Source organism: Lygodium microphyllum, chromosome 4 (assembly GCF_053477565.2).
Source record: "Lygodium microphyllum isolate KBCC chromosome 4, Lygodium_microphyllum_v1.1.10, whole genome shotgun sequence".
In the NCBI taxonomy this organism is placed as follows: Eukaryota; Viridiplantae; Streptophyta; class Polypodiopsida; order Schizaeales; family Lygodiaceae; genus Lygodium; species Lygodium microphyllum.
The window spans coordinates 15,998,892-16,025,312 of record NC_141138.1 but is presented as its reverse complement, the minus strand read 5'-3'; the positions used below and the strand labels follow the sequence as shown (position 1 = coordinate 16,025,312).

At 42.4% G+C, this 26,421-nt stretch overlaps 1 protein-coding gene across 2 annotated transcripts in view; it reads right to left on the bottom strand.

Annotated features, from left to right (window-relative positions):
- The window catches only part of EDA25 (CCAAT-binding factor), a 144,700-nt gene extending 123,362 nt beyond the window's left edge, over nucleotides 1-21,338 (bottom strand). The window contains exons 1-2 of one of the 2 annotated variants that reach the window (XM_087675730.1): nucleotides 20,398-21,338; nucleotides 17,988-18,063 (exon numbers count right to left, since the gene is read on the bottom strand). In XM_087675730.1, the coding sequence (XP_087531856.1) occupies nucleotides 17,988-18,063; nucleotides 20,398-21,217 (896 nt within the window). In that variant the 5' untranslated portion in view covers nucleotides 21,218-21,338. The remainder of the gene's footprint in view (nucleotides 1-17,987; nucleotides 18,064-20,397) is intronic. The other variant, XM_087675729.1, reaches the window with a different exon arrangement.
- Between the last annotated feature and the right edge of the window lie 5,083 nt (nucleotides 21,339-26,421).

The following is a 26,421-nucleotide window of genomic DNA, read 5'->3' as shown; positions in this document are numbered from 1 at the left end:
ACTGACCCAACTATACCATTGCTCAGATATCATAGATCAGGACTCTGCAAATGACACAATAGAGCACATGGTTAAGACATGAGATTCGAAACTAAGACTAGTGTTAAATATTCAGAGGGAAAAATATTTAACATCTATCTAGCAATACACCAATAATCCAGAATTGAACTACAAGACTAAATGGTTTGAACCCAAGTTTAATATACCTCAACTGGCCACTCTGGTATAGTAATCAAATAAATCAAAATATTGCTGAGAGAAAAGTGTGTCAAACCTAGTACTTGTGAACAAGTAGAGCAGCTTCAAACGTCGAAGTAACACTACTTTCTCCAAGCTGGAATTGGTCGGGATGGTCTTGAAGGGGCCAGTCTTCATCAGTGCCCTCAGCTTCAAGAAGTTCTCAACGAAAGCAAGAGAACGTGTTATGAAATACTGCTATGTCACGGACAAGCTGGCCAATGTACTCTTTCAATGCCGAGTCTTGCACCCTTCCTTGGCCACCAGATCACCCACCTTGCCTAGATGAAAACTCATCTATATATATAGCTCACAATCTCGAGGCTACCGATTGTATGATCCTATTAAGCGAGATGTCTACACGAGCTGTGATGTTAGGTTTGTGGAGGTTCCAACCTCAAAGGGGGGTGAGGAACACCCTGTTCTTGGGGATCTCGGTGATAGATGGGCACCAATGACTGTTCCTCTAGAGCCTGTCTCTTTTAAGGACTCTTCTTCAGATGAGGAGCTTCATTCCTGGTCACCGGATTCACCGATTGCTCCCCCGCCATCGGTGGACCTTCCAGAAATTTCAGCCAATAGAAAGCGACAATGCAAGATCCGGCCTCCTCATTGGGCTCATGATACTCTTCGTGATGTAGGGATTGAGGGGGTCCCTGAGAAGTGGTAGCCGTAGAATGGCCCGCCGTATTCTCGGAGAAATCAAGCACACCACACCGTGCTTGTTTACACTAATTACTGTTTGATGACTCATGTCATGCAGGATCAGGAGCCCACTTTCATGAAGGAGGCTTTACAACATAATCATTGGTAGAAAGCGATGGAGCAGGAGCTAGAGTCGATTGAGAGAAACGGCACTTAGTATCTTATGCCAAAGCCTCCTCATAAGAAAATCATTGGAGTCAAATGGCACTTAGTATCTTATGCCAAAGCCTCCTCATAAAAAAATCATTGGAGTCAAATGGACCTTCAAGACGAAGTACCACAGTGATGGCACATTGGACAAGCACAAGGCCTTCCTTGTTGGCAGTTGCTAAAAATTTTGCACAGCACCCAGGCATTGATTTCCATGATACTTTTGCACCTACATCTCGGATGGCTACTATTCGCATAGTTCTTACCGTGGCTAGCCATAGGAGATGGCCAATCTATCAACTAGATGTAAAGTCTACCTTCTTGAATGGGGAGTTGAAGGAGGAGATGTATGTTGAGCAACCTCTCGACTTCGGTCCTTTTGATGGTAAGGTGTATAGGTTGAGGAAGGCCCTCTATGGCCTTAAGCAAGCTCCCCGTGCTTAGAATGAGAAGATTGACTCGTTCCTCCAGGAGAAATTGGGATATTGGCATTCCAAAGCCAACCCCCAGCTATATGTACACACCTCAAGTGGAGGTCGTGTGTTGTTTGTCCTTTAGGTAGACGACTTGGTTGTGATAGGTGACCATGCTCAAATGGTCGGGCAAACGAAGGCAACACTTCATGAGAAGTTTGAGATGGCGGATCTGGGACTTCTTCACTTCTTTCTAGATCATGAGATCTATCAGACTCCGAGGGGGATCGTTATTTCCTAGCAGTGGTATATACAGGAGCTCTTGACTACATGTGAGATGAAGGGATGCAAGTCTCTTACAACTCCTATGGACCCGAATTGCAAGGCTACAGCTCCTTCTGATTTTGCCTTGGTGGATACTACCTGTTATAGACAGTTGGTTGGCTCCTTAATCTAGCTTCTTAATACCCGTATTGACTTATGTTATGCTGTAGGTATACTGGCCGAGTTCATGAGTGACCCAAGATGGTGCATTGGCAGACTGCTCAGAGGATTTTGCGGTTCCTATGGGGGACTCCTGATCTTGGGATCTATTATCCCACCAGTACAAGTGCTACGGACTTGGTACTTACAGGATGGAGTGATTCAAATTGGGCTGGTGATATGCATCATCAAAGATCCACGACAAGTTATTGTTTTACCTTGGGTGCCGATGCTATTTCATGGAGTAGCAAGAAGCAACCCACGGTTGCCCTCTCTTAGCCTAAGCCAGAGTATCGAGCCGCGTCTTCTCCTACATGTAAGAGAGTGGTTTCGTAGGCTCCTGGAGGAATTTGCTACCTACAAACACGTCCTATTGTTCTATAATGCGACAATGAGAGTTGCATTGCCTTGGCCAGGAATCCTGTGTTTCATACTCAGACGAAGCATATTGAGATGAATGCGACCATTTCCCTGGTCTATTACAAAACATAGGACAATCTTGCAAATTTGTTTACTAAGGCACTTCCCCACGCTTTACTTCAACAGCACTCCAAATCCCTTAGTCTTCTGCGGTGTCCAGGATCTGAGAGGGGGTGTTAGAGATTAGCATTCCCTAGACACGCAATTTCAAATCTGAGCAGTTTCTCTACCGTTGTACCAAGCAGTCCACGTGGCAATCATTCCGTACAACAAGCGGCAAGGAGCACAAGTGCCATGTGGCACAATCGGCCAGTTTTGCTGCAGTTGGTCAGTGCAGGTCGGACAGCTGCTATCCAATTGCCTGAATTAAATGCAGGCGACCTACATTATTTATGGCATTTTTCTTGGGCTATTTATTGGCCCTGATTTCAACAGTCTCCAACAGTTGTTTTCACAGATTTCAAGCTGCAGACCGTGGAGACTGCCCTCGAGGCTGACAAAGACTAAGATCTTCGAGGTGTAGACATACGCAGATATTCTCTCTACACCTCTGTATATTTCTGCATCCTTATACAACATTCTTCACTATAGATTTTCTGCGTTTCACTGTCTCTTTCTCTCTCTCTGTTCACTGTGTCTTAGTCATTCACTTGCGCATTGCTTCACTCTAACTTGGTTCTCATTGCAAAACAAACTAACAAAATGTCAAAATCCAAAATGAATCATAATATATCACAAATAACTCATAAATGAGACTGAAGTTGTATAATAATCAACCCTCAAGAACAAAATAGATATTAAGTCCACTAACTAAACAAAATCCCAATAAAGTAAGTTTCTCATCCAAAATCTCAAGTCCTCACGAGTCATTACTCATCATTATCATCATGTTTAACATTGCCTAACAATTTTTGTCAAAAAAATCATGTTTTTGGATTCCAACCAAAAAAAAAGGTTATAAATATTTCTTGCTTAAAGAAACGTTTCGTAAGTTTCAAACTCAAAGAAATGTGTTTCTTTGCTCCTATGCCTAAAACTGACTGAAAAAGAAATGCATTGTACTGCATGGTCTAGAAAGAGTTGCTTCCTCTGTCAAAACACACGACAGACTGTAGATTAGAGCTCCTAATATCCATGTCTAACTCAAACTAAGGCTCACAAGCGAGAGATGACAATGCATGATATTGAGTTAAAAATTCATTACCCATTGATTAGCTCTTTAAAACAGTCCCAAAAAGGAAATGACCAAAAGTTTCATTAAAGGGAGAGGAGTTCTAGAGAGTTTCTATGTCCCACATGCAAAACCTTCATTTTGGGAGAATCCTTCCATGTCTATAAAGAGACCAGCTGCCCACCATTCAACCCCACCCTTGTATTCAGGTTTCTCGTATCTACGTACAAATTTAAGCCACCAGCTGTCTATCAGAATGCAGCAATGTGGAAGCATGGGACCAAGACTGAGAGAGAGTGAACACGGAGAGGAGAGAGAGAGGAGACAGTAAAACACAAAATCTACAATGTAGAATGCTGTATAGGAATGCAGAAATATACACGGGTGCAAAGAAAATATCTATGTATGTCTCCGCCTTGAGGACCTTGATCTTCGTCAGCCCGCGTGCTGTCAATCTCAACAGGTTGTCTTTGTCAGATACAAGTGACCAGTGTGTGCTGGAGGATTGCTATAAATAGCAGAAAAACGAAAAAATGGTCAGAATCAGGTCAACTGCATTTAATGCAGTCGACTGCATAAAAACTGTCCGACTCAGATGTGCCACGTGACAACTGGTCCGACTGCACTGTGACTGCTAACGTGGCTCTTCTTGCACTGTCCGTACTGCCTACTACAGCACAGTTATCCAAGGAATGATACCTCTAACACCCCCTCTCAGATCTTGGACGGGTCAAAAGACTAAGGGATCTGGCATGTCTCCAAAGAATAGCCTGGGGAAACGCCTTCGTGAACAAATTGACAAGATTATCCTCTATATTGCAGTACTCCACATTAATGGTCCCATCAAGAAGCTTCTCCCGAATGAAGTGATACTGGATCTCAATGTGCTTCATTTAGGCATGAAATACAAGATTCCGTACCAAGGCAATGCAACTCTCATTGTCGCACCGCAAAAGAGTAGGACGAGTCTAGGGGCAGCCAAGCTCCTCTAATAATCTCCAAAGCCACACAACCTCACATGTGGTGGAAGATGCGGCCCGATACTCCGCCTCAGTAGAAGAAAGGGCTATTGTGGGTTGCTTCTTGCTACTCCAAGAGATAACACCTGTACCCAAGGTAAAACAGTAGCCTGTAGTAGACCACCGATGGTCTACATCGCCAAGCCAATCCAAGTCGCTCCCACTTGCAAGACCAGAGCTAAAGCATCTGTACCTACTCGATAAGAAATCCCTAAGTCAGAGGTCCCCCTCAAATACCGAAGAATCCTTAGGGCAGCCTGCCAATGCACCTGTTTGGGTTCACTCATGAACCCTGCCAAAAGACCCACAGCAAAACAAAGATCAACATGAGACAAAGATCAACACGAGTGTTGAGTAGCCAAATCAAGGATCCAATAAACTGACAATAGCGGAAAGCATTTGTCAAGGGAGAATCTGAGAATGAAGTGGCCTTCCAGTTCGGATCCATAGGAGTAGAAATGGTCCGACAAGTCTCCATCTCAAAAGTCACCAAGAGCTCCTGAATGTATCTCTGCTGAGAGAGGAAAATCCCCCTCTGAGACTAATAAATCTCATGACCCAAGAAGAAATTAAGAAGCCCCAAATCCGTCATCTCAAAATTCTGATATAAAGCTGTCTTGGTCTCTTAGACCTTCTGTGCATGATCACCTATAAGAATCAAATCATCAACATACGACACAACCAACACATGACCAACCTCGGAAGTGTGCACATAAAGCTACGGATTGGCCTTAGAGCACCGATATCCCAACTTGGACTGAAGAAACGAGTTAATCTTCTCAAGAAATAGAAGCTCCCCTTCAAGAACTCAATCCTCATCGGGCCACAAAGATACATAGAGACAAGCTCCATAGGTGAAGTGGACCGTCGCAAAGCTTTGTTGGGAATCGCATCCCAATGCAGTTTCCCACGAATGCAAGAGATGCATGGCTGCTGGCTCACCACTAAGTCCGGCAAACCTCGAACAAACGATCCTCGCGATGCCTTCCGAAGGTACTCATAGTTCAAGTGGCCAAACCAAGCATGCTAGAGCTCGGACTATGTTTGAGAGGTAAAGAAGAAGAGAGGTAAGAGCTGAAGAAGACTTCAATTTGTAAATGTCGTTTTTCTCATACCCTGAAGAGAGAACCTTCCTCCATCCACGATCAAGAACTCCAACAACATCACTATCAAACTCCACCAAGAGACCAAGGGAACAAATCTTATGGACCGAAAGTGAGTGATACTCCAAGCTTGGCACATGCAACACCTCGCAAGCGTGGGTACTACCACGTCCATCTGGAATCAGCTGCATCTCACCCTGCACAGCAATAGACACAGAAGAGCTATCTCCGATGAGAATCTACCCACGCGAAGGTCGCAAATGGACAACACCAACGGGAAAAGAAGTCATGTGTCGTGAGGCACCACTATCCACGATCCACTCTCGAGCCTGGGGAGTTGTCATCGCAGCATCAGAAGTCTTCAGTGTAGAGTTCTCAATGACCGCTAAGTGTAGAAAAGTAGCTGATGAGGGTTCAACCACCACTCCACAATCCTTCGGGTCCTTCTTCTTGGTGTACTTCTTATCCTTGTCGGGGCAATCCTTCTTCCAATGATCGGTCCTACCACAAATATGACAAGTCGATTCCTTCTCCTTGTCCTTCTTGGATTTGTTATCCTCCTTCTACTTCTTTTGGTCCTTCCCCTTCTTTCGAGAGGCTTAACCAACCAAAGCCTCCGATTTCGAAGCATTGTGTCCCTTCAACTGTTCCTCTTGGTCCAAGACCATAGGAACCAGCTCTTTCCACCAAAGAGTCGACTCCCATCCTGATGCAATAAGAGCGAAATAAAAGGTACTAAATCGTGGCGGCAACTGGGACAATAAAGTAATCGGCGTCTTCGGAGAAAATAGGCTTCCCTGCATTTTGAACCTGCATCTGAAGCTGCCGAAAGAAGACTTATTCACGGACAAGGTCCGCATCTGCACCTCCAAAGAAACCCTCTTTATCAAAGTCATCCGGTTATACATCTGGTCGAGCTCCAACCATATCTCTCGAACCACCGTCAAGTGCTCGATGTGAGCTATCACAGCTATAGTACAAGACAAAAAAAGAAAAGAACGAATCCTGGCATTCAATTTGTCCCAATGAGACTGGGTCTTAGTCAACTCTATACGAGCATTGGAAGAGAGTTTGGACTCATCTCTCACCAAGGGCCGGTTAATCTCCTCTATCACAAGCTCCGCTAAATCATAAGACTCCAGAATGGCCAACATGATGCCTAGAACTCCAAGCCAATCTCTATAGACATGTTCACCTGCAATGCCTGCACAAACGCAAAAACAACCCCCCTCTGATTGTGAAACCACAGCCTGTTAGGGCTCTTTTCTCTGCTTTCCAAACCTTCTTCAGCGCCGCCGAAGGCGATGAAAAGGTAAAATCTGCAATGGAAGGCCTAAAACACAGCTTTCCTTCCCTTCAAACAACAATCACTTGCAGCAAATTCACCAACTGGACTCCTTTCCCACACGCCCACACTTACTTTAGCCTAGTTCCGGTGCGCAGCCCTCCCGTTCACCCTCGAATGCTAGAAACGCAATCTTGTGTCACGCTGAAATCTCCTCTTAATGTAGGTTCTTCAATCAATCAGTCCGTCTTCACCACTCTGATACCATGTCAAAGTGCAGCAATACGGAAGCATGGGACCAAGACTAAGAGAGAGTGAACACGGAGAGAGGAGAGAGAGAGGAGACAATAAAACACAGAAAATTTGCAGCGTACAATGCTATATAGGAATGCAGAAATATACACGGGTGCAGAGAAAATATATGTGTATGTCTACGCCTTGAGGACCTTGATCTCCGTTAGCCATCAGTCTCAGCAGGCTGTCTCTATCAGATACAAGTGACCAGAGTGTGCGGGAGAATTGCTATAAATAGCAAAAAATTTGTTAAGATATTTGCAATCACACCTATTGTAGCCTCTTTGTATGAGGCAGTTCTGGGCTTAGGACATGCAGGTAGACTGAATCCCATATGCACAGAGAGGAAAACTATAGCCATCCAACAACTATAAAGCATTGTACATTTTTCTACCACTTTTCATATAGAATGAATACAATGTCATGATGCTTTGTACTTTCAGTTAAGTGTCTTGTCTTTGTCAGTCCTACACAAGATTGTGTTTATGAGTCCAAGCTTCCATCTTAGAACCTAATTCACTTATGTAACAATTGTAGTCTTCAGTCAATGTCATCATGAGTTTAGTCTATGCTTACAAGCCGCCATAGCCATGCTCTAGATCCGCGTATTTTAACATGGTATCAGAGCTCAGCTGAGCATGGCCCAGCTCTCCTTTCACTCCTCTCAGCTCCTTTCCATCTCTGCTCAGCTTAGTTTGAGTATTGGACCCTATCTCCAACTTCATTTGCATTCCTACCTTCAATGAAGCTTCCATGGCAGCCATAGCCAGCAACACCCTGTCAGCTTAAAGCTTTCATATCTCTCTCCACAGGCCAAATCTCTCTAAACTTCCTTCTGGAGAAGTGTTTCTCTACTTCCACAGCTCCTCCCTGGCACCTCAATCATTGAGATTGGGCAACTATAGCTTCAACATTGCCTCTTTTCAGAGTTGCTACCATAACTGTGTCTGTGGACAGCACCTACCTACCTCTGTTGGAGCAGCCATATCTCATCAACCAGGCCATATCTCTTCGAGCTTTCTTCTCAAGAGTTGTTCTTCAGATCAAGGCGCAACTTCTTCGCATAAAAATCAAGGAGATTGATGCACACCATGTCCAGAATTTGCATTTTCCCAAATCTGGGCGCAATTTTGACAGCAACCACTTTGAAGGCTTAGATCTCTCAACCCGGACAAAACGAGTACAAACCCTCTTGGGGAGGTTAGACCCATTAGTGAGGGTCCTCCATCTCAAAGGGTTTTAGCAAATTCAACCTATGGAGCTTGTGGGAGCTCATTTACCAGTCGTTGGTCCCTGTTTTGACAGGACAGCCATAGCCACTTATCTTCAAGCTTATTTTTCCTTCATTTTCTCTCTCCTGCCACTTAAACCAAGTGTAAACGCCCCGAACAACGTAGTATGCTTAACAATTATGATATTCGCTTGTTTTCGAGATTTAATATAAAAGAGAATGAACACTTAAAGCTGAAAATGAAAATTACTCACAAAATTACAGCCATGAAAATGTAAAAGTAATGGAGACAAGATTGAGGATTGAAGATGGGCAACCCTCCGCCACAGGAATGTATTTTCTGCTCAACCCAAGTCCCTTAGGGAAGAGCTCAGTTACAATCAACCTGAGAGTGAGGAGAAGTAATTCTCACTCTCACAAGATCATGCAAAGATGTACAAACACACATGCATTATCTATTATGCAATGATAAACACTGATTTCTTTACAGTATGAGAGAAGAAAGAGGGGAAATCAGCCTTTCTCCATCATTGATCAGCAGTACATGGATAGGGCTTCTTCTTGTTGCTAAAATGGAAGAAAGAGCTCAAGAAGGAGGTGCTGTAATGAATTTACAGGCTTGCTGTCCTGTAAAACAGCAGTGATAGAAGAGGGAATATAGAGGAATTTGATAATGGAGAAGTGGGGGATGATGATGGGGATGGATGGGGCCAGTTTCTGGCTATCTGTAGGTGTTGTACATGAGTTTACAACAAAGAAAAATGATGTTGAATGAAGAAAAACGAACTCTTATTTATAGGAGAGAAAAGAGCTAATACAAAAGGGGAAAGTGGAGTAGCACAAGACAAGTGTCCAGCCACATGTCAAGAGATGTGACAAGTGGTAGCATACTTGGAAACTTGTGTGACAAGTGTCTTGACACTTGTCTCTTCTCTATGGCCTTCCTTTTTGGACTGAATACTGTCAAGAATAGAAACAACCAAATTTAGTAAACACAGTCAAAGTACAGATTTTACTATTTTTAGAATGACATCCTATTTTTTAGGACTAGCATTCTCAGGCTAATTCGAGGCTCCTAAAATTTAAGAACCTCCTAAAATTTAGGGACCCCCCAATATGGGTGTCATATGAAAGCTTTTTCCATGTACATCGCAAAAACGGTATCAGAATCTTCATGTGACTTTTCTATGCAAAGAAATGTACATTTCAAACTTTCAGCCCACACATGCACATTGTACAAGCATTTCATGATCATGCCATCTTGTTGATTGTAGTTGTCTGTTCTGGCGGATCTAGCCCACACTTCAAGGCATCAATCGTTTCTGTGTGCGAGTCTAACCCTGATATGCGTGAGTTCTGGTCACAGACGCCCAATCGGGCTATATAGGTGAAAGTGTGAACTATCTTTTCTCTAACCCACCATGTGGGTCCATCATAACCTGTGACCACTCATCAGTGGCCAGCTCCAATGCACTTTTCTTTATATTTGATTAGTGCAAAGAAAATAAATTTAATAAATCATTATATAGGCAAATTAACGAAAAATGATACAAATTCTGTTTCTATAGAGTTGTGACACCAAGCCAAGGCCACTCTAATCTAAAGTTTTCAGCAAGTATTCAACCATCAAATTAGCAAGAAGGGGAAGCTATGAAGAGTTTTTGAAGATCATCGAGTCAAACTCAAGCAACAAACATCAAATTTCAAACTAGTATCTTTTGATACTTCACTGTCATTGCTTGTGTCTTTTGACACATACAAAGATCAACTCATTGCTGGTTATTCTCAGTCATTTAAAGCTGATTTCCATCATGGAAATGACGAAATCAAGTCTTTTATGAAGATGTTTCTCATGAAGAATAACATTACTCTTGTTGCTCAATTCAACTACATAGAAGATTTGTTTATTCCGCTTGCAGGGATGGATGGATTTACTTGTTTTGAAGAGCAATCGATGAATTTATTTGAAGATTTTGAAGACATTTCTACTGCCTCAAAGATGATGATACCTTTGATTGAGGGGGATATGGACATAAAGACTCGTACAACTGGTGCAAGCAAAGTCAATGAAGAAGTAGATCAAGAGGACCAAAAGATCAAAGAGAAAAAGAATAAGAATAAGAAGCATAAAAATCATGAAGACTTCGAAGTGGCAAACAAAGTGAAGTACAAGTACAGGAAGCTAGACAAGAAAAACTGCAATGAATCGAAGATCTATGTCAAAAGAAATACTAAAAACTACAAGGGCCTCACGGTCCTTGATTCTATTTTTTACTGACTTTTTTAGCCTTGTAATGTCTAGCCCAAATGTCTTTATCATAAGCTTGTAAAACTCCTCATATAGCCTTGTACTACAGCCTCTGTAAGGCCCCTGCTACAGCCTCGGGATGTCCATCATGTTTGTGGTACCCACACTTAGCCTTTTCTGTAACAGCTTCTGGTGTTTTGCCATGTTTATGGTGTGCCCACACTTTGCAGGTGTTACTTTCACTAAAGCCTCTACACACTTTGTACTTTTTGGTTGTGATTGAGGAGGGGTGTTGAGATATTTGCAATCACACCTATTGGAGTCTCTTTGTATGGGCAGTTCTGGGCTTAGGACTTGCAGGTAGACTGAATCCCATATGCACAGAGAAGAAAACTGTAGCCATCCCCAACAACTATAAAGCATTGTACATTTTTCTACCACTTTTCATATAGAATGAATACAATGTCATGATGTTTTGTACTTTCAGTTAAGTGTCTTGTCTTTGTCAGTCCTACACAAGATTGTGTTTATGAGTCCAAGCTTCCATCTTGGAACCTAATTCACTTGAGTAACAATTGTGGTCTTCAATCAATGTCATCATGAGTTTAGTCTATGCTTACAAGCTACCATAGCCATGCTCTAGATCCGCGTATTTTAACAAAAATACCACGAAAAAATGGCCAGAATCAGGTCGGCTGCATTTAATACAGTCGATTGCATAAAAGTTGTCTGGCTGCTGCTGTGCCACGTGGCAACTAGTCCAACTGCACTGCGACTGCTGACGTGGCTCCTCCTGCACTGTCCGTACTGCCTGCTGCAGCACAGCTGTCCAAGGAATGATACCTCTAACACTCTCCAGCCCCTACCAACTGCAGCCCTTCTTCCTTTGGCACCTGGCAACCTGTCTACAGCTGCCACCCTACTGCTTGGAGCCGTCAGCCTGCTGCGTTTGCTGTCTGCCTGCAGCTGCCAGCAGTCCAAGTCATTATTCCAACTGCCTATCCTGCATTTTCAGCCCCTGGAGCCAAGCAACATGTTGCTACCCCTTCCAACAATGGATGCAGCCTTGCATTTTGCTGTCCAGCAGGCCGCCTACATCATCCTCCACCTCCTGTGTTGTCATCTGGCTGTCTACAGGATCTAGTAATAAGCATTCGTCACTTTTCAGCACTCTAACATCTCTAACTTGTGGTTACAGCACTCGAGATTTGTCTCCAATGGACATCACACTTCAACGCTCATTGCCTTGCCCTTGAGCATTTTGTTCACTCTTACACTCATTTACTACATTAATTCATTCACTTCAAAGTTCTCTTCTTTCTCTATTTGTCTTTGTGTTTTTGCGTTCTAAGTTTTGAGTTTTGCATTTAGGGTTTGAGTTTTGCACATCACTATCTGAGTCTTTCTGTTTTAGTCACGGTCGTACTTCCTATGTTTCCTCGATGCAAACCCTAGCATATCTTCACATGGTATTAGAGCTAGTGCCCTTGTAAAGAGTACCCTACAAATATTGTGAAGGCTTGGTTTTATCCGAGTTACATGAACAACACGTAACTAATTCATAATGTCTCAAACATCATCTTCTTGGGCTCCCACAATGTCTTATTAAGCTTCTCCATCATTGGAGGCCCTAAGGAGGTATTATGAAGGAGTTTGAAGAGTGCTTGCGCATCGCCTATAGTCGAGCTTACACTCCTTCAAGCTTTGCTACTATATACGGACCGATTGGTGAGACTCGTCACCTCTCTAGTCATGGAGGACATGACATTTGGGCCAATTAGCGACCCATCTTCTTCATCTCAACCAAGCCTAGTGTTAGGTTCGTACAACCCCTTTGAGTCGTATGAATCAAAACCCTCTCCTCTTTCTCCTTTTGGTGTGCAAAATCCGGATGACTTTCAATATGTAACCTTCAATAGAGGGGACTCTTCGAAGCAGACATCCTTCATCAGGCATATCTACATCTTCTGTTTCATTTGAGCATGTAGACCACTCTTCTCAAATCCCTCCCATACCACCCTCCTCTACACCACACCTCGATTTCCTTTCTTTATTCCACAAACTTGGATGCACTCCACTTTCGCCTCCAACACACCCGAGTTTGGATCCTCCATCTCCGCTCCTAGCACTCTCTTTCTCCACACCATATTCTACCAATCCTCACTTCACTACCACTTTGCACCACGGTACATCGTTAAGGGGAATGCCACCTTTAACTCTATGCCTTCCACATACTCGTAAGCACTTATTTTCATCCTAGCACTCTCTTTCTCCACACCATATTCTAACTAGCACTCTCTTTCTCCACATACTCATAAGCACTTCTTTTCATCCTAGCACTCTCTTTCTCCACACCATATTCTAACTACCCTCACTTCAATACCTCTTTGCACCATGGCACGTTGTTAGGGGGAATGCCACCTTTAACACTATGCCTTCTACATACTCACAAGCACTTCTTTTCATGGGATTTCCATTTTTTGTTTCACGTCCCTCTCTCTTCTCCATGGGCCACTCATGCAATCACCATGCCCATGCCCAATCAGTCCATTCCCACATTTGGATCCACTATGCACACTTCCCGCATGCATGGTGAGCACTCTGGGATTAATTCCCAAGTGTACTCCACTCCCCCACCCTACCCATCCTATCCATCTTTCCCTTCTTACAGCACTACCACTCTTGTTGCTACAACCAAGAATGCCTTCACAAATAAAGCACGTTTTAGCGGGTCAAATTTCACCACTTCATCGAACTTCATGCAACAAGTGGTTGAATCTCATGGTCTTTGGGACCTCGTCATTGGTCTTGAACCTATGCCAGACCCTCAACTAGCTCACCTTGAGCACATCCATCAATGGAGAGCTCACAATGCCATAGCCAATGTTGAGCTTATGCACGGGTTGCCTCTTGAGTTTCACTCTCAATTACATCATTTCCCTCTCGCACCTGAACGTTGGAGTCACCTCATTGATTGCTATGCGGCACGAGATCGCACTAGACATATAAATCTCAACTTTGAGCTTCAAAAGTTAAGGGTGACACCCCTTCTTCAACAAAAATGAAGATATTAAACTAATTCGGTAAACTCATTGCCAATGTTCAAGTCATGTGGACAAGGAGTGTTGCAACAAGGCCCAAAGTCATCCAATCAGACCATCTCCTCAGTAGACCTATGACTACACCCACATCAATACTCCTAATGGGCAGTAGAGAGGAGATCCTACTCAAGCACATATACCTGTTAGCAAAGTATTTGTCAACTCATGTGTGAGTCTGAGCTTGATCTGGGCTGGGCATTTTTATTGGGTATTTTAGTTATTTTTCTGGTGTGGCATTTTATGCCAGTGGAGCATTTTTATGCACCAGTCGGCCAGCATTAATGTTGTCCGACCAGCATTATTGCTCCCCACTTTTTTAGCCTATTTATACTCAGTGGCTCCTCCTCAGTCAGTCACTTCACTTCACCATCCGCAGACTCTGTGGAGAGAGGAGCCAGTGCCAGTGCCAGTGCCCACGCAGCCAGTGACTCACTGTTGTATGCGACTATCTCATGTTCAAATATATGGATTCCATTTCCCGTGCAACGTCTGAGTTCTCATCTGTATCGCGTTCTTTTCTTTTCTCTTTTTGTCTTGTGTTTCAGCAGTTTATTTCAGCACATGTTTATGCTTTCACCGCTGCTCCACTTCTGACATGGTATCAGTTTTCAGCATGTGTGTTTCTGCTGTGTTTTATTGTTGATTTCAGGACTGTTTTGTACCCCTACTGATCAGGCGGCTGCTGCTCAATACAGGCGACCTGTTTGACCTGCGTTTTCTGCAGTTTTACCATCGCCTGCTGCCTATGCACCCTCTACTGCCTGCGTTTTTCATCTGCAGCTGCTGGCGACAGTTTTCTACCTGTTTTTCTCCAGTTTACAGCCTGCGTTTTGCTGATTCCGCATCTCTCGTGGCTGGGTGACTGTTAATTCAGGCCGTTTTTGCTGTTTTTGGCAGTTTTTGACTGATTTTTTGACTTTCTGCAACAGATTTTGTCTTCTATTCATCAGATTTTGGGTTATATTGCATGTGAACTCTCATTTTCTGCAATCTGTGCTTGTGTTTTGGCTGTGTTTCCTCTCTCAGTTCCATCTCTTCTCTACTTCTCTTCTTATCCTCTCCATATGGCTCCTCCGTGCACTTCCACTGATGATAAGTTACATGGACCTGATTATCTCACATGGAGTGCTGTCATGAAAGCTTGGTTTGTGCAAAAGCGGTTATGGTACATCGTCTGTGGAGCTACTCCTCGTCCTCTCCGTCCTTTTCCTCTTCCTGAAGACTTTGATGAGGACAACCATGAGGAAGCGGTGCTCACATGGGACTCGGACGATGCTCGTGCTTACTCGGCATTGCTTCGGTGTATTTCTAAAGCGGTCTTACCGGCGGTTACCTCCTGTAGGACCTCTCTTGAAGTATGGCAGAAGTTGCAGCAGATGTACGAGGCACCTTCCACCATGCGGACAGTCACACTTTATGGCCAGCTTCAGCAGATGAAGTTTGAGCCGAAAGATACTATTCAGTCTTTTCTTCTTCGTGTTACGCAGGTACAGGACCAGCTTCGGCACATGCAATCTGCTCTTCCCGAGGCGCATCTCGTCGAGACGGTCCTCTACAAGCTCCCCCCGGAGTTTGATGGAGTGGCCAATGCTTTGCAGCGCAAACATCATCGACTCCTGTCAGTTTTACACATATGACCTCGATGCTTCTTGAGCATGAGACATCCTTGAGATTACAGGGGTGGCTTCTGGCACATTATGGAGGCGAGGCTTATGTAGCTTCAGAGAGGGGTGACGGGAAGAAGAAGTCGAAGGCCCAGTGTTACCACTGTGGCAAGAAGGGACATTTGCGGAAGGACTGCAAGAAGTTAGCGGCTTCCAGAAAGAAGGAGCAGAAGACGAAGCGGGATGTTGACTCTACCGATGAGTCCTCTCCTTCATCAGACTCTGACTCCGATCCTCCAACCAAGTCGAAGTCCAAGGCGCGGAAGGGATCCTCTTCTTCGGATCGCGGGAAGGGCTTGGTGGCCCCTTCCTCGGCTGCTTTCTAGTGGTGGTGATGAGGTCATCCCTCACGACTCTCTTGTGCCAGAGAGGGAGTGTGAGCGGGTGTTCAAATGGGGCAGCCACACCTCATCTATACTTTTATACAGGTGCACAGGTTCCAGAGAGGAGGGACGTCCCTAACACATCGACTTCAGTCCAGTGGAATCAAATCCTGGAGCTGGGATTGACATCCAGGTTCATGATGAGCTGGTTATCTGACAGAGAGCGGGAGGCTTTCGTTTGGAGCTCACATGAGGGGACGCTTTGGCGGTCTGGCCAAAGGCGGGGAATCCATGGTCACCTATGTTCAGGGGCATTTTTGACAGGATGGTCTTGTATGCTACTGCGAGACATTGATGATGGACACAGAGACATTCTATGATCTTCTCTATTTTTAGGTGTTTAGTACGATCGACATCGACATCAGGTTCTCTCCGAGGCACCTTGGTGGTGGCTTGATCACCCACTGCTTGGGTATCCATGGTTCTACTTGGTGGTTCTATGTTGTATAGTTTCTGATCCCTTTTCATTGTACTATTGTATTGTATCAGATCACCCACGATCTGAGAGAGGGTGTTACCAGAGGAATTTGTCAGCTCATGTGTGAGTCTGAGCTTGATCTGGGCTGGGCATTTTTATTGGGTATTTTAGGTATTTATCTGGTGTGGCATTTTATGCCAGTGGAGCATTTTTATGCACCAGTCGGCCAGTATTAATGCTGTCCGACCAGCATTATTGCTCCCCACTTTTTCAGCCTATTTATACTCAGTGGCTCCTCCTCAGTCAGTCACTTCACTTCACCATCTGCAGACTCTATGGAGAGAGGAGCCAGTGCCAGTGCCAGTGCCCACGCAGCCAGTGACTCACTGTTGTATGCGACTATCTCGTGTTCAGATATATGGATTCCATTTCCCGTGCATACATCTGAGTTCTCATCTGTATCGAGTTCTTTTCTTTTCTCTTTTTGTCTTGTGTTTCAACAGTTTATTTCAGCACATGTTTATGCTTTCACCGTTGCTCCACTTCTGACAATACCTACCTACAACTCCTATTTCTTTCAATTTCGACCCATCCCAATGGCGATCCATTCGACGTGATATGGATAGTCCCCTCAATCAATACCTTTTAGGACACCTAAAGGCATGGTTGACTAGTTTTTTGCACCAGCAAGATTGGAGTTCACACAATAGGCTCATCTAGCCACCCTTTCGAGGGCTTAAGCTACAACCACGATTCAAGTGGTTTTTTCATCTCATTCCTAGGCTAGTCTAACATCATTTCTTAGCTTCTTAGACCATCAATTCACGCCCATAGGCTAATGTCTCCTAGGCCACTTATCTTTAGGATTTTCCCTTTCTTCCATTGCATACATTCATTTACTCACTCATGGTTATCTTACATTGTATTTACTTTTACTTTAGCTTCGCTTTGTTTTTCTTAGCTTAGCACTAAAGCATCTCAATACAAAGCACCAATATGTATGTTCCAATTAGTTGATAGGCTCAAAATGTGATTAGACGGTTGTTCCATGGTGGCTCCATGATCTCCCTTGATTGAACCCTTATTTGTTCTACTAACATAGAGGCTTCATCTCCTAAGGCTAAGATCTAGGCATCTTTTTGGTGCTACCATGGCAACAGCTACTCCAACGCAATTCTTCCAACTAAGGTGTTTCTACATCTGCTTCTCCATGAAGTTCTCAGCATCATGAGTTGACATCAACTTCTACTCCTATTTAACATTGACATCCATGGTTTGAGAGGGGATTGCTTTCCCCAAATGATACATAGAAATTTTAGTATTGTCTTCTTGTTTACAACATCGACACCCCTCCCTTGTTATATCTCCCTTTTGCATTGCATACATTATTGTATTCCATTGCACGACTCATCATTAGAAAAGCTCCCAAATGCACAATGCAAGCCCATAAAATACATGAAATGTACAAAATTGACAAGTACAATATCAAGACACAACTTCAAACAACACAATTGACCTTCAAACATATAAAGAAGTTTACGATACAAGAGAAACTTATGAACATAGAATCTTTTTGTGTCCTACAATTACTGACAAGAGAATCAAATACACAACAAACTTTTGAACGTTAAAATTGCAAAAAGATGTAGAGAATGCAGTAACCTTGTCAAGAAAAGTTCTTTCAAAGCATCTATACCCATGACAGCATGTCGTTTGCCACCTTTTGAAGTAACCATCCCTGTGAAGAAAAATATCTAAAAACTGAGAGAGCTTAATTTGTTTATCCAATCACCTTGATCATATCAAGTGTGTAGGCTTGAGCTAGATGGACAACAATAGGTACTTCATAACTCAAAAGAGACATATAATTCTTAAATACATAAGTAACTAGTCTAGAAAGAACTTCACGAACATTCTTTCTTGAAACTATCCAAAGAATTTTACAAGATCAATGTAACAATTTGAAAAATGTCTATCCCATAAAATGACTACTACATTTATCAAAGATCTTATTATCAGCATTAATGAAGCCGCAAACAACAACTTGAGGAAGAAGGGATATACTAATGAAATCCATAACATGAGTAGGTGAAGATTTGTGAATACAAATGTTGTAACATTGAAACTTATTGATCTACCTATCCATTGATTTAGCTAAACAATTACTAGAAGCAATTGACTCATTTCCCTTTTTCCAATATATACTATAAAGGCACGATGGCAATTGGTCTCCACATTCATTACCAGATTATTTTGCAATTGCTATTTATATCAGCTTTCTAGATTGATATCCTTGCATCCAACAAAAGCCCTCATAGAAATGTATTTTTGGAAAGCAATCACTCGTAGTTGTATTTGTTGCATCCGCAACAATTATGTGTCGTGCGTGTGAATTTGTGCTTGCAATAGTGTAGGGTAGGTCTAATTAGGCTAAGATGCAAGCATGTTTCACCGGCCTAGAGCCCGCAAAGGGGTAGGATGCCCAAAAAAGGACGTAAACCCTAAAACAAAAAAGGCATGCAAGCCCTAAAATGCAAATGGAACGTCACCCATTAGAATTAGTCAATTATGAGCAATGCCCAATGTTTTAGTGTGTGGAGTGGACACAACTAAGTTGATAGGTTGTGTCACTACTTCTAGAGTTAGTTTCACTCTAGTTGAGTTAGGGATAGGTCTAACCTACATAGGACCTATTGTATTTCAATTCTATCATTCTAGTACTTGCATCTTTTAAGTATGGGACTAATGCCCACTCTCTTTCTTTTTTTTGGTGAAGATAATTGAATAAAGTAGTAAATATTTTACATCAAACCATCAGGTTGGCTTAGAACAAACGGAAAAAAAACAATCATGAAGAAAAGCCTACACAGACCCTAAAACAAAACTCACACACTAAAAGCACAGCCAGTGTGGAGCGAACAATGTCCAACCAAGGAGTAGCAATATCAGAAAGAACCAGGTCAGCAGACACCATAGAGGTGATTTGCCACAGCACTAAATCACGGATTCGAGCCACATGACCACGAATCCCAAATACAGAATCACCCACTCTCTCTCTCTCTCTCTCTCTCTCTCTCTCTCTCTCTCTCTCTCTCATTTCCAATAATTGATATCAGAGCTAGACAAGTGGGTTTTGTCTTGCCACCACTCAACGGCTACTACCCACACAAAGTCCACTCTATTGACAAAGAAAGAAGAACTGTTGTTTCGGAGGGAGGAGCTACTATTTTAAAAGAGCAATTGTTGTTTTGGGGGAGCTACTGCTATTTTCAGCATGCACACAGTCCCATGCATAGTCTTGCACGTAGCCCTACACATGTAGCCTCACTCAGCCCTAATGATATTCTCAGTCCTACCTGCCATTTTCTCAACTCTGCTTGCCATTTTCTCAGCCCTACTCACCATTTTCTGCAGATCTGAAAAAAAACAAAGAAACTCTAAAGTCCTTGTTTTTTAAGAGAAAACACAAACCTTGAACGCCCACAAGAGGGGGCACTTCCCCTCCAAATAATAGCTGAGAGAGTAAATGAGCCATATAGCATAGAGATGGGGCTACCAAAGCCCCCCCAAAAGCAACCATCAAGGAATCTTGATGAAGCATGCCAAAAACCACTATCCTTCAAAGAAAACTCTACAAGCACCAAAGCTATGGATCAAATCCAAAAAGCTCAAAACATGGTCGAAGCAAAAGATGATGAACCTACAGCTGAGAACCAAAATCCAAGCAACATCCAAGCTTGAAAAGGACCCTCAGACAGACAAGGTTAGGCCATGGTGAGAGAACATCAAGGCAATCAGATAGAACATTCAGAGAGATTAATTTTAATGGAAACAAAGAATATAGAGAGTTGCATACTTGTGGTCAATCAGCCCAAACAACACAAAAACTTGACAGTTCAAAACACAGTTTACATACACACAAGAAAGTCAGGATTCACATGTGCTTGGATAAGTGATACACCTATACTCCTATTGTATGGCAGTGAAGCTAGTTATTCTAAGGAATTGCAACTAATGATACAAACAGAAACCAGTTCCTTGGAAAGAATGCAACTTGAATGGGTAGGCTTACCTAATAGTGCATCAAAAGCTTTCAAATTTGCAACAGGATTGTCCTGGAGTAGAACAGTTAAGGCAGCTACTTTATCTGCTGTTGTGCCAGTTTTCCTTGCCATCATAAGCCAACGCATGTCACTATCCTTCCCGCGGGACTTCTCAAACTCTACTGAAGCCAACTCCATGAGATGTTCACCTTTCATCTTTGCTTTGGAAAGGAGTGTGCTCCAGTCTTCATGGCCATTAATAATCGGCTTCTGTTTGTCCTGGCCAGAACTAAGCAACGATCCTGCTACTTCATACCAAGGTCCAGACTTCAACAGAGACCATATCTTCGTGAACTTTTTGGAGTTTTCTTTCTGAGTCTGGGTGTGACCTTGCTGAACCTCATTGCTCTTGGCAAAATCAGTTGAAACAGATTGATTCCGGGCTTGTTTGAAGCTCCCGATGACGTTCCTCTTCCCGTATGAAGTTCCATGGCCTTCCTGCTCATGAGCACCTTGCTTCAACTTCTCTAACTGTAAGTCCCCTAATCCATTCTTATGAGCACCTTGCTTCAACTTCGCTATCTTTACGTCCCCTGGTTTGTCCTGCTCGCGAGGCTGCCGTTTCCTCTTCCTGATGTTCTTCTCCTCGGTTTGCCCCTTTCTGACGTCGCCTTCCTTCGTCTTTTCGGCCTTCGATGGCTTATGCTTCGCGTTGATGGGGCCGGTCTTTCTGAAGTCTGCGTCATTGAAACCGATGCCATTGTCAGAGGAAGCAAGACCAAGGCTTGAGACGAAGGATGCTACGTCTGCCTGCAGAGTGGCGTCGGGCTGGCCCTTCGTCGACGGCATATTGTTGTCAAAAAACCCTGGCGTATCGCCAGACTTTTGACCTTTGCTCAAGAACACGCTAGGTTGCCAGATTCTTTTTAAACGCGATTACCCACAACTCTGCTTTTTCTTTTTTGGGCCGGTGCACATGAGAATGGAAAAGTGTCGAGAGGAGCCAATACAATGGCACGTGAGAATGGAAAACAGCCAATTCAACTCAAGGAGTTCCCAGCTTCCCTTTTGCTTCATTGGAAGGGTCATGAAGATGGAGGGTAGGGTCCCACCTCTAAAATAAAAGGGGACTCGAAGTTTGACACTCTATTGGTTCAAGGCAAAGTGGTTGGTGATATTGGTTACTTTGGTGAGATTAAAGTGTTTCTACTCGAGGCAATCGTTCAAAATTCGTCATTTTACTAGTCCAAGTCCCAAATTTTTTGAACGCACCTCTTTGTTGAGTAATAGAAGTCCATCATTTTAATCTTTACATACATGCGCTCCCTAGATGTAGATCATTGCTCACCCAATTTTTTGTTCATGGTTGTGATGTGTGCTCAAGCTCCAACAAAAAAGATTTGGCTTTAATCCATCATGCATGAAAATCTGATGCAACTATAGGAAGTTAGTATTTATTAACTCCTCTATCTTGGCAAATTTTTTCTCGCCTCAATTGATGAAGCCTAGGGTAGAACTGCTTTGATAAATAAATGATAACATTCAAGTTGGTGTCCAATCAAATCTCCTAAAAGATCCAGAAAAGTGTCAATTTATTGGGGGTTAGTCTATAATGCTTTTGGGGGTCGCAACTCTATTAGCCCCTATATCCTAAATGATGAGGTGGGCACCTTCTCCTTGATAGTCATCGACTCTAGAATAAGTTTTGGACATTTACAATGGAACATGTAACCAAATGATTGGCTAAAATAAACCACCATAAGATATATTTGTCGATTGCCTAATAGCCCACCATCTCTACTAGATTGAGCTTCCACACAAACTCCCATTATATTAATGCCATGGCAAGGGTAGGTTGGCAACTACTAATGACAATTGTGCTTCCACAAACTCTCTTTATATCGACACAATGGAAAGGGTCGTTGGGCAACAGTTAATGGCTATACGAGAATGAATACGATACTTGGGCACATGCATATTCAACATAAGCAATAGTGGTGTGAGAATGTAGAAACCAATTCCCTATTTCTTTACTCGTCCACGTGACCAAATATACATGAAAACTCATCTCAACAAATAGCCTCTTCAAGAGATGTGGGTGCTTCAATATGCCCTCATATCACACCTGCAAATTATAAAAAATCAAGTGTATCAATAAAAGCATAAAAGTGATGATAATTACAAAATCTAGAGCAAAACACAGTATATACTTATGAGATGCATAAGAGCTCTCTTTTGGTCCTTTATATAAGCACTCAAGTTGATCATGGGGATCTATCATCATGGCCTAAGAGATGGCCTTCAATGGCTATTCAACAATATTGGATCTTTTCTTTTTTTTTTTGAATGGTTGTATGATGGTTGAAAATTCAAAAATGTTCAGCTACATGGCCTTATGGATTTTTCATGATCAAAAGATACATTTTTACTTTAAAAATATTAAAATTAAATACCACAAGACTAAGCAACAGCTTTAGATAGATAAGGCCTTCGTGCTTTGTTACTCTACCCAAGTTTAACAAATCGGCCCCTTGAATTGAAGAATTGATACTCAAAATCAAAGATTGGCCTAATTATCCCAAGTTGGGCTATTAAAAACATAAGTTCACTGGTGTCCACGGCCTAATTTATTGGCACTCTCTCTCTTTATTCTTTATTTGGTAACTGGCCAACCTATTTTGTGGAAGGACAACTCCTTTTTATTTGTCTATAAAAAGAGGGAGTATGGCCACAATCCATTTTCTCTCACACTTGTACTTGTAGATTCTTAGTGTGGAGAGAGGGAGCTTGTGGAGACCATTGTACTCTTATCATAGTGGATTCCTATTTCGAGTTACATCTTACGCATTGTCTCTTTCATCAATCTTGTGTCATTCATTATTCTGCTACATGTTTTGCTATTCTAACAAAATCATTCCTCTTGTCAAGGATTCAACCACCTTGTTAAAAATTTCACCAAATTTTGGTCCATGAAGTAAAAATTTCGGCCCATGAATCATAATAATCCAATAATTGCTCATAAATATTGCCTATAAAATATAAACTCAATAGATCAATTTAGGACAAGGCCTAGTGGCCTCTCAATTGAAAAACAAAGGGTCTTTTAGTGAAGAATAAGGGGTGGGCTAGAGGACAAGAAAGAGAGGAAATTCCGACCATCTTTGCTAAAATAAACCACCGATTGACAAAATGTTGCAAAACTATACATGCTTTGCTCATTTTAGATGGTAGACAAAGCCCTCACCGCTGTCATAATTTGTTCTTTTATCTCCTTCACTCTCCTCCACAATGTGAGACTCCAACCAGTGATCGCTCTTCTTGTCTTGCTTTGTTTTTGTACACTCCTTATTCATTAACATCTGCAAAAGTGGAAATGTGCAAAAGCAAAGATCCAAAAGAGTGAACCTATTGAAAAGCAAAATGTTTTTCAACTCAAAAAGCCATAGATTCTTCTCAAGCCCCTTGCTTCTAGGTTTCTCTCTGTTGACAACTGGAATTGAAATATTTTATATTTTATTAAATTTTGAAGCATATGAACCTTAGCTTTTGACACCTTGATCTTTCTATCAAAAATTGAATGTACCCACGATCCCAAATAAAACTCCAACAAACAAGCAATAAATCGATTACCTCTCTACTTACTCGTCATAGGTTACTTTGTGCATCATTTTAATGTGCAAGCTTCTATTATACCACTCAGCATAGAGAGCATGTGCCTAGTTTCTCAATTCCATTGGTCCCAACAATAAGGGCGATACAAGGTTTAGGGAGCTTAGAGATGAGCATTATAGTTATGTTTTTTTCAACATCATTATATACACTATTGTAAGTGATGCATATAGTGACGCATTACTATGGAGAAAAAAAGCAATGAAACTAGTCTGTGGCATTTTCCAACGAGCATCTTATGTATGTGTATATGAGAGAGAGAGAGAGAGACAGAGAGAGAGAGAGATGTGGAGATGGAGATGGAGATGGAGATGGAGATGGAGATGGAGAAAGAAAGAGGGTTATAGAAGCTATGAAAGAGGGAGAGGGAGAGGTAAACCATTTTATTTTCTTCTTTCCTTGTTTTTCTTTGTCCATTGTCCCACACAAAGAGAGAGAGAGAGAGAGAGAGAGAGAGAGAGAGAGAGAGAGGAGAGAGAGAGAGAGAGAGAGAGAGGATATAGAAATCACATGAAAAGAAGGATAGGGACAAAGAGATTCAAGAAAAAAATAAAAGAATATTGGGAAAAAAAGAGGGAAAGAGTAGAGATGAAGATAGGAAAAGAAGGAGAGGGGAGATAGAGAGGGGAAAATAGAGAGAAAGAAGGAGAGGGACATATGATAATTGATCAACATGTTTTACTCCCCTAAGTCTAGAAATAATCGATAGTTATAGCTAATAATAATATGTAAGCATGGATATGCTACATTTGGTCTGAGTGCTTAATATGAGTATCCCACAAAACCAATCTATAGCACTATAACTATAAACATGCATAGTGGTCTGCACTGTTGAGATGGTTGCAATCCCACCTACTTTAGTCTCTTTGGAAGGAGCAGTGAGGGCTCAAGACTAGAATCCCATATGCGCAGTAGGAGAATTGCTACCATTCAGTTTCCTATAAAACATTATACTTGCTCTCTTTTCTAATGCAATGTCATAGTACTTTTGTCCTTCAATAAAGTCTCCGTGTCATTGTCAGTCTATACACAAGATTGTGTTTATGAGTCCAAGCTTCCATCTTGGAACCTAATTCACTTGTGTAACAGTCAGTCATGTTAGTGTCTTCATGAACTCACTCTTTCTCTTCCAACCTCCATACCTTCCACCTCAAGCCATGTCCTAGATTCATGTTTTAACATGGTATCAGAGCCCATTCGGGCATGGCTTAACTCAACTGAGCTCTTCTCAGCTCTCTCTCAATCCCTTTTCAACTCTGGTCAGCTCAGTTCCAGCCCATGACTTCATCTCTCAACTCTACCTTCACTTGAGCTTCCATGGCAGCCATAGCCAGCTGCACCATGTCAGCTTGAAGCTCTTATATCTCACTCCACATGTCAAATCTCCTAGAGCTTCCATCTAGAAAAGTGTTCCCCTACTTCCAAAGCTTCTTCTTCTCACTTCAATCACTGACATCAGGAAACCATAGGCTTAGCATTGTCAAAATTCTTAGTCACTGCCATAGCTTGCAACTATGACCTACAGGACATACCTTACCTTTGGAGTCCTTGGATCTCTCAATAGAAAGCATATTAGCTCACGATTCCTTATGGGGACTTGTTTTTCTGCTCAAGGCGCTGGTTCTTGGCACCTCAAAGTACAACATTGGCCATTATATGCTTCAATATTGCTAAAATTTCGTCATGCTGTCCAAAACTGCGCCTGTGCTGATCAAATGCTCTAATCTATCTTTGCGCAACGTGATTTCAGTCACCATCATAGGGCATTGATAGCCCATGAAGTAAGCTTCATTCTCATAAAAAAAGTTTAAAAAATGATCCAGTATAGCTCCTGCAATGTCAAAAAAAATAGGCCATTGTCAGAAACCCTAAGTGTGACTCCATAGCCATTTTCACCTAAGCTCAAAAATCTCATCATTTTCTCTCTCCTACCACCTTAAGCAACCCATTGCCACTTTGATCTACTGTCCGAGCATCAAATCAAGGAGGGGAAGAACTTGGAAAGATCGAAGAAGGATCTAACGACCCTGAACTAAGAAGATTCAAGTTCGACATCAACTTATATATAGTCTTTACATAGTGTGTCTTCACACATGTGTCTCTTGACACACTGTAATCTGATCTTCCATTGATAAATTTTGAGATTTCTGGAGTTGATTTTTTAATGTCCCTACAAATCCAACATGGGAAAAGACTCTCCAACAAATCACATCAAAGGAGTTGGGTTTCACACTTGGCAAACCCGCATCAAACTCATCCTGATGAAGAAGGGCCTATGGGCCATTACCACTAGAAAAGAAAAGAAGCCTCATGATGCGGACCTTGCAGTCACTTGGCAAAAAAATGATGATAAGGCTCAGGTCATTATCAAACTAGAGCTAGAC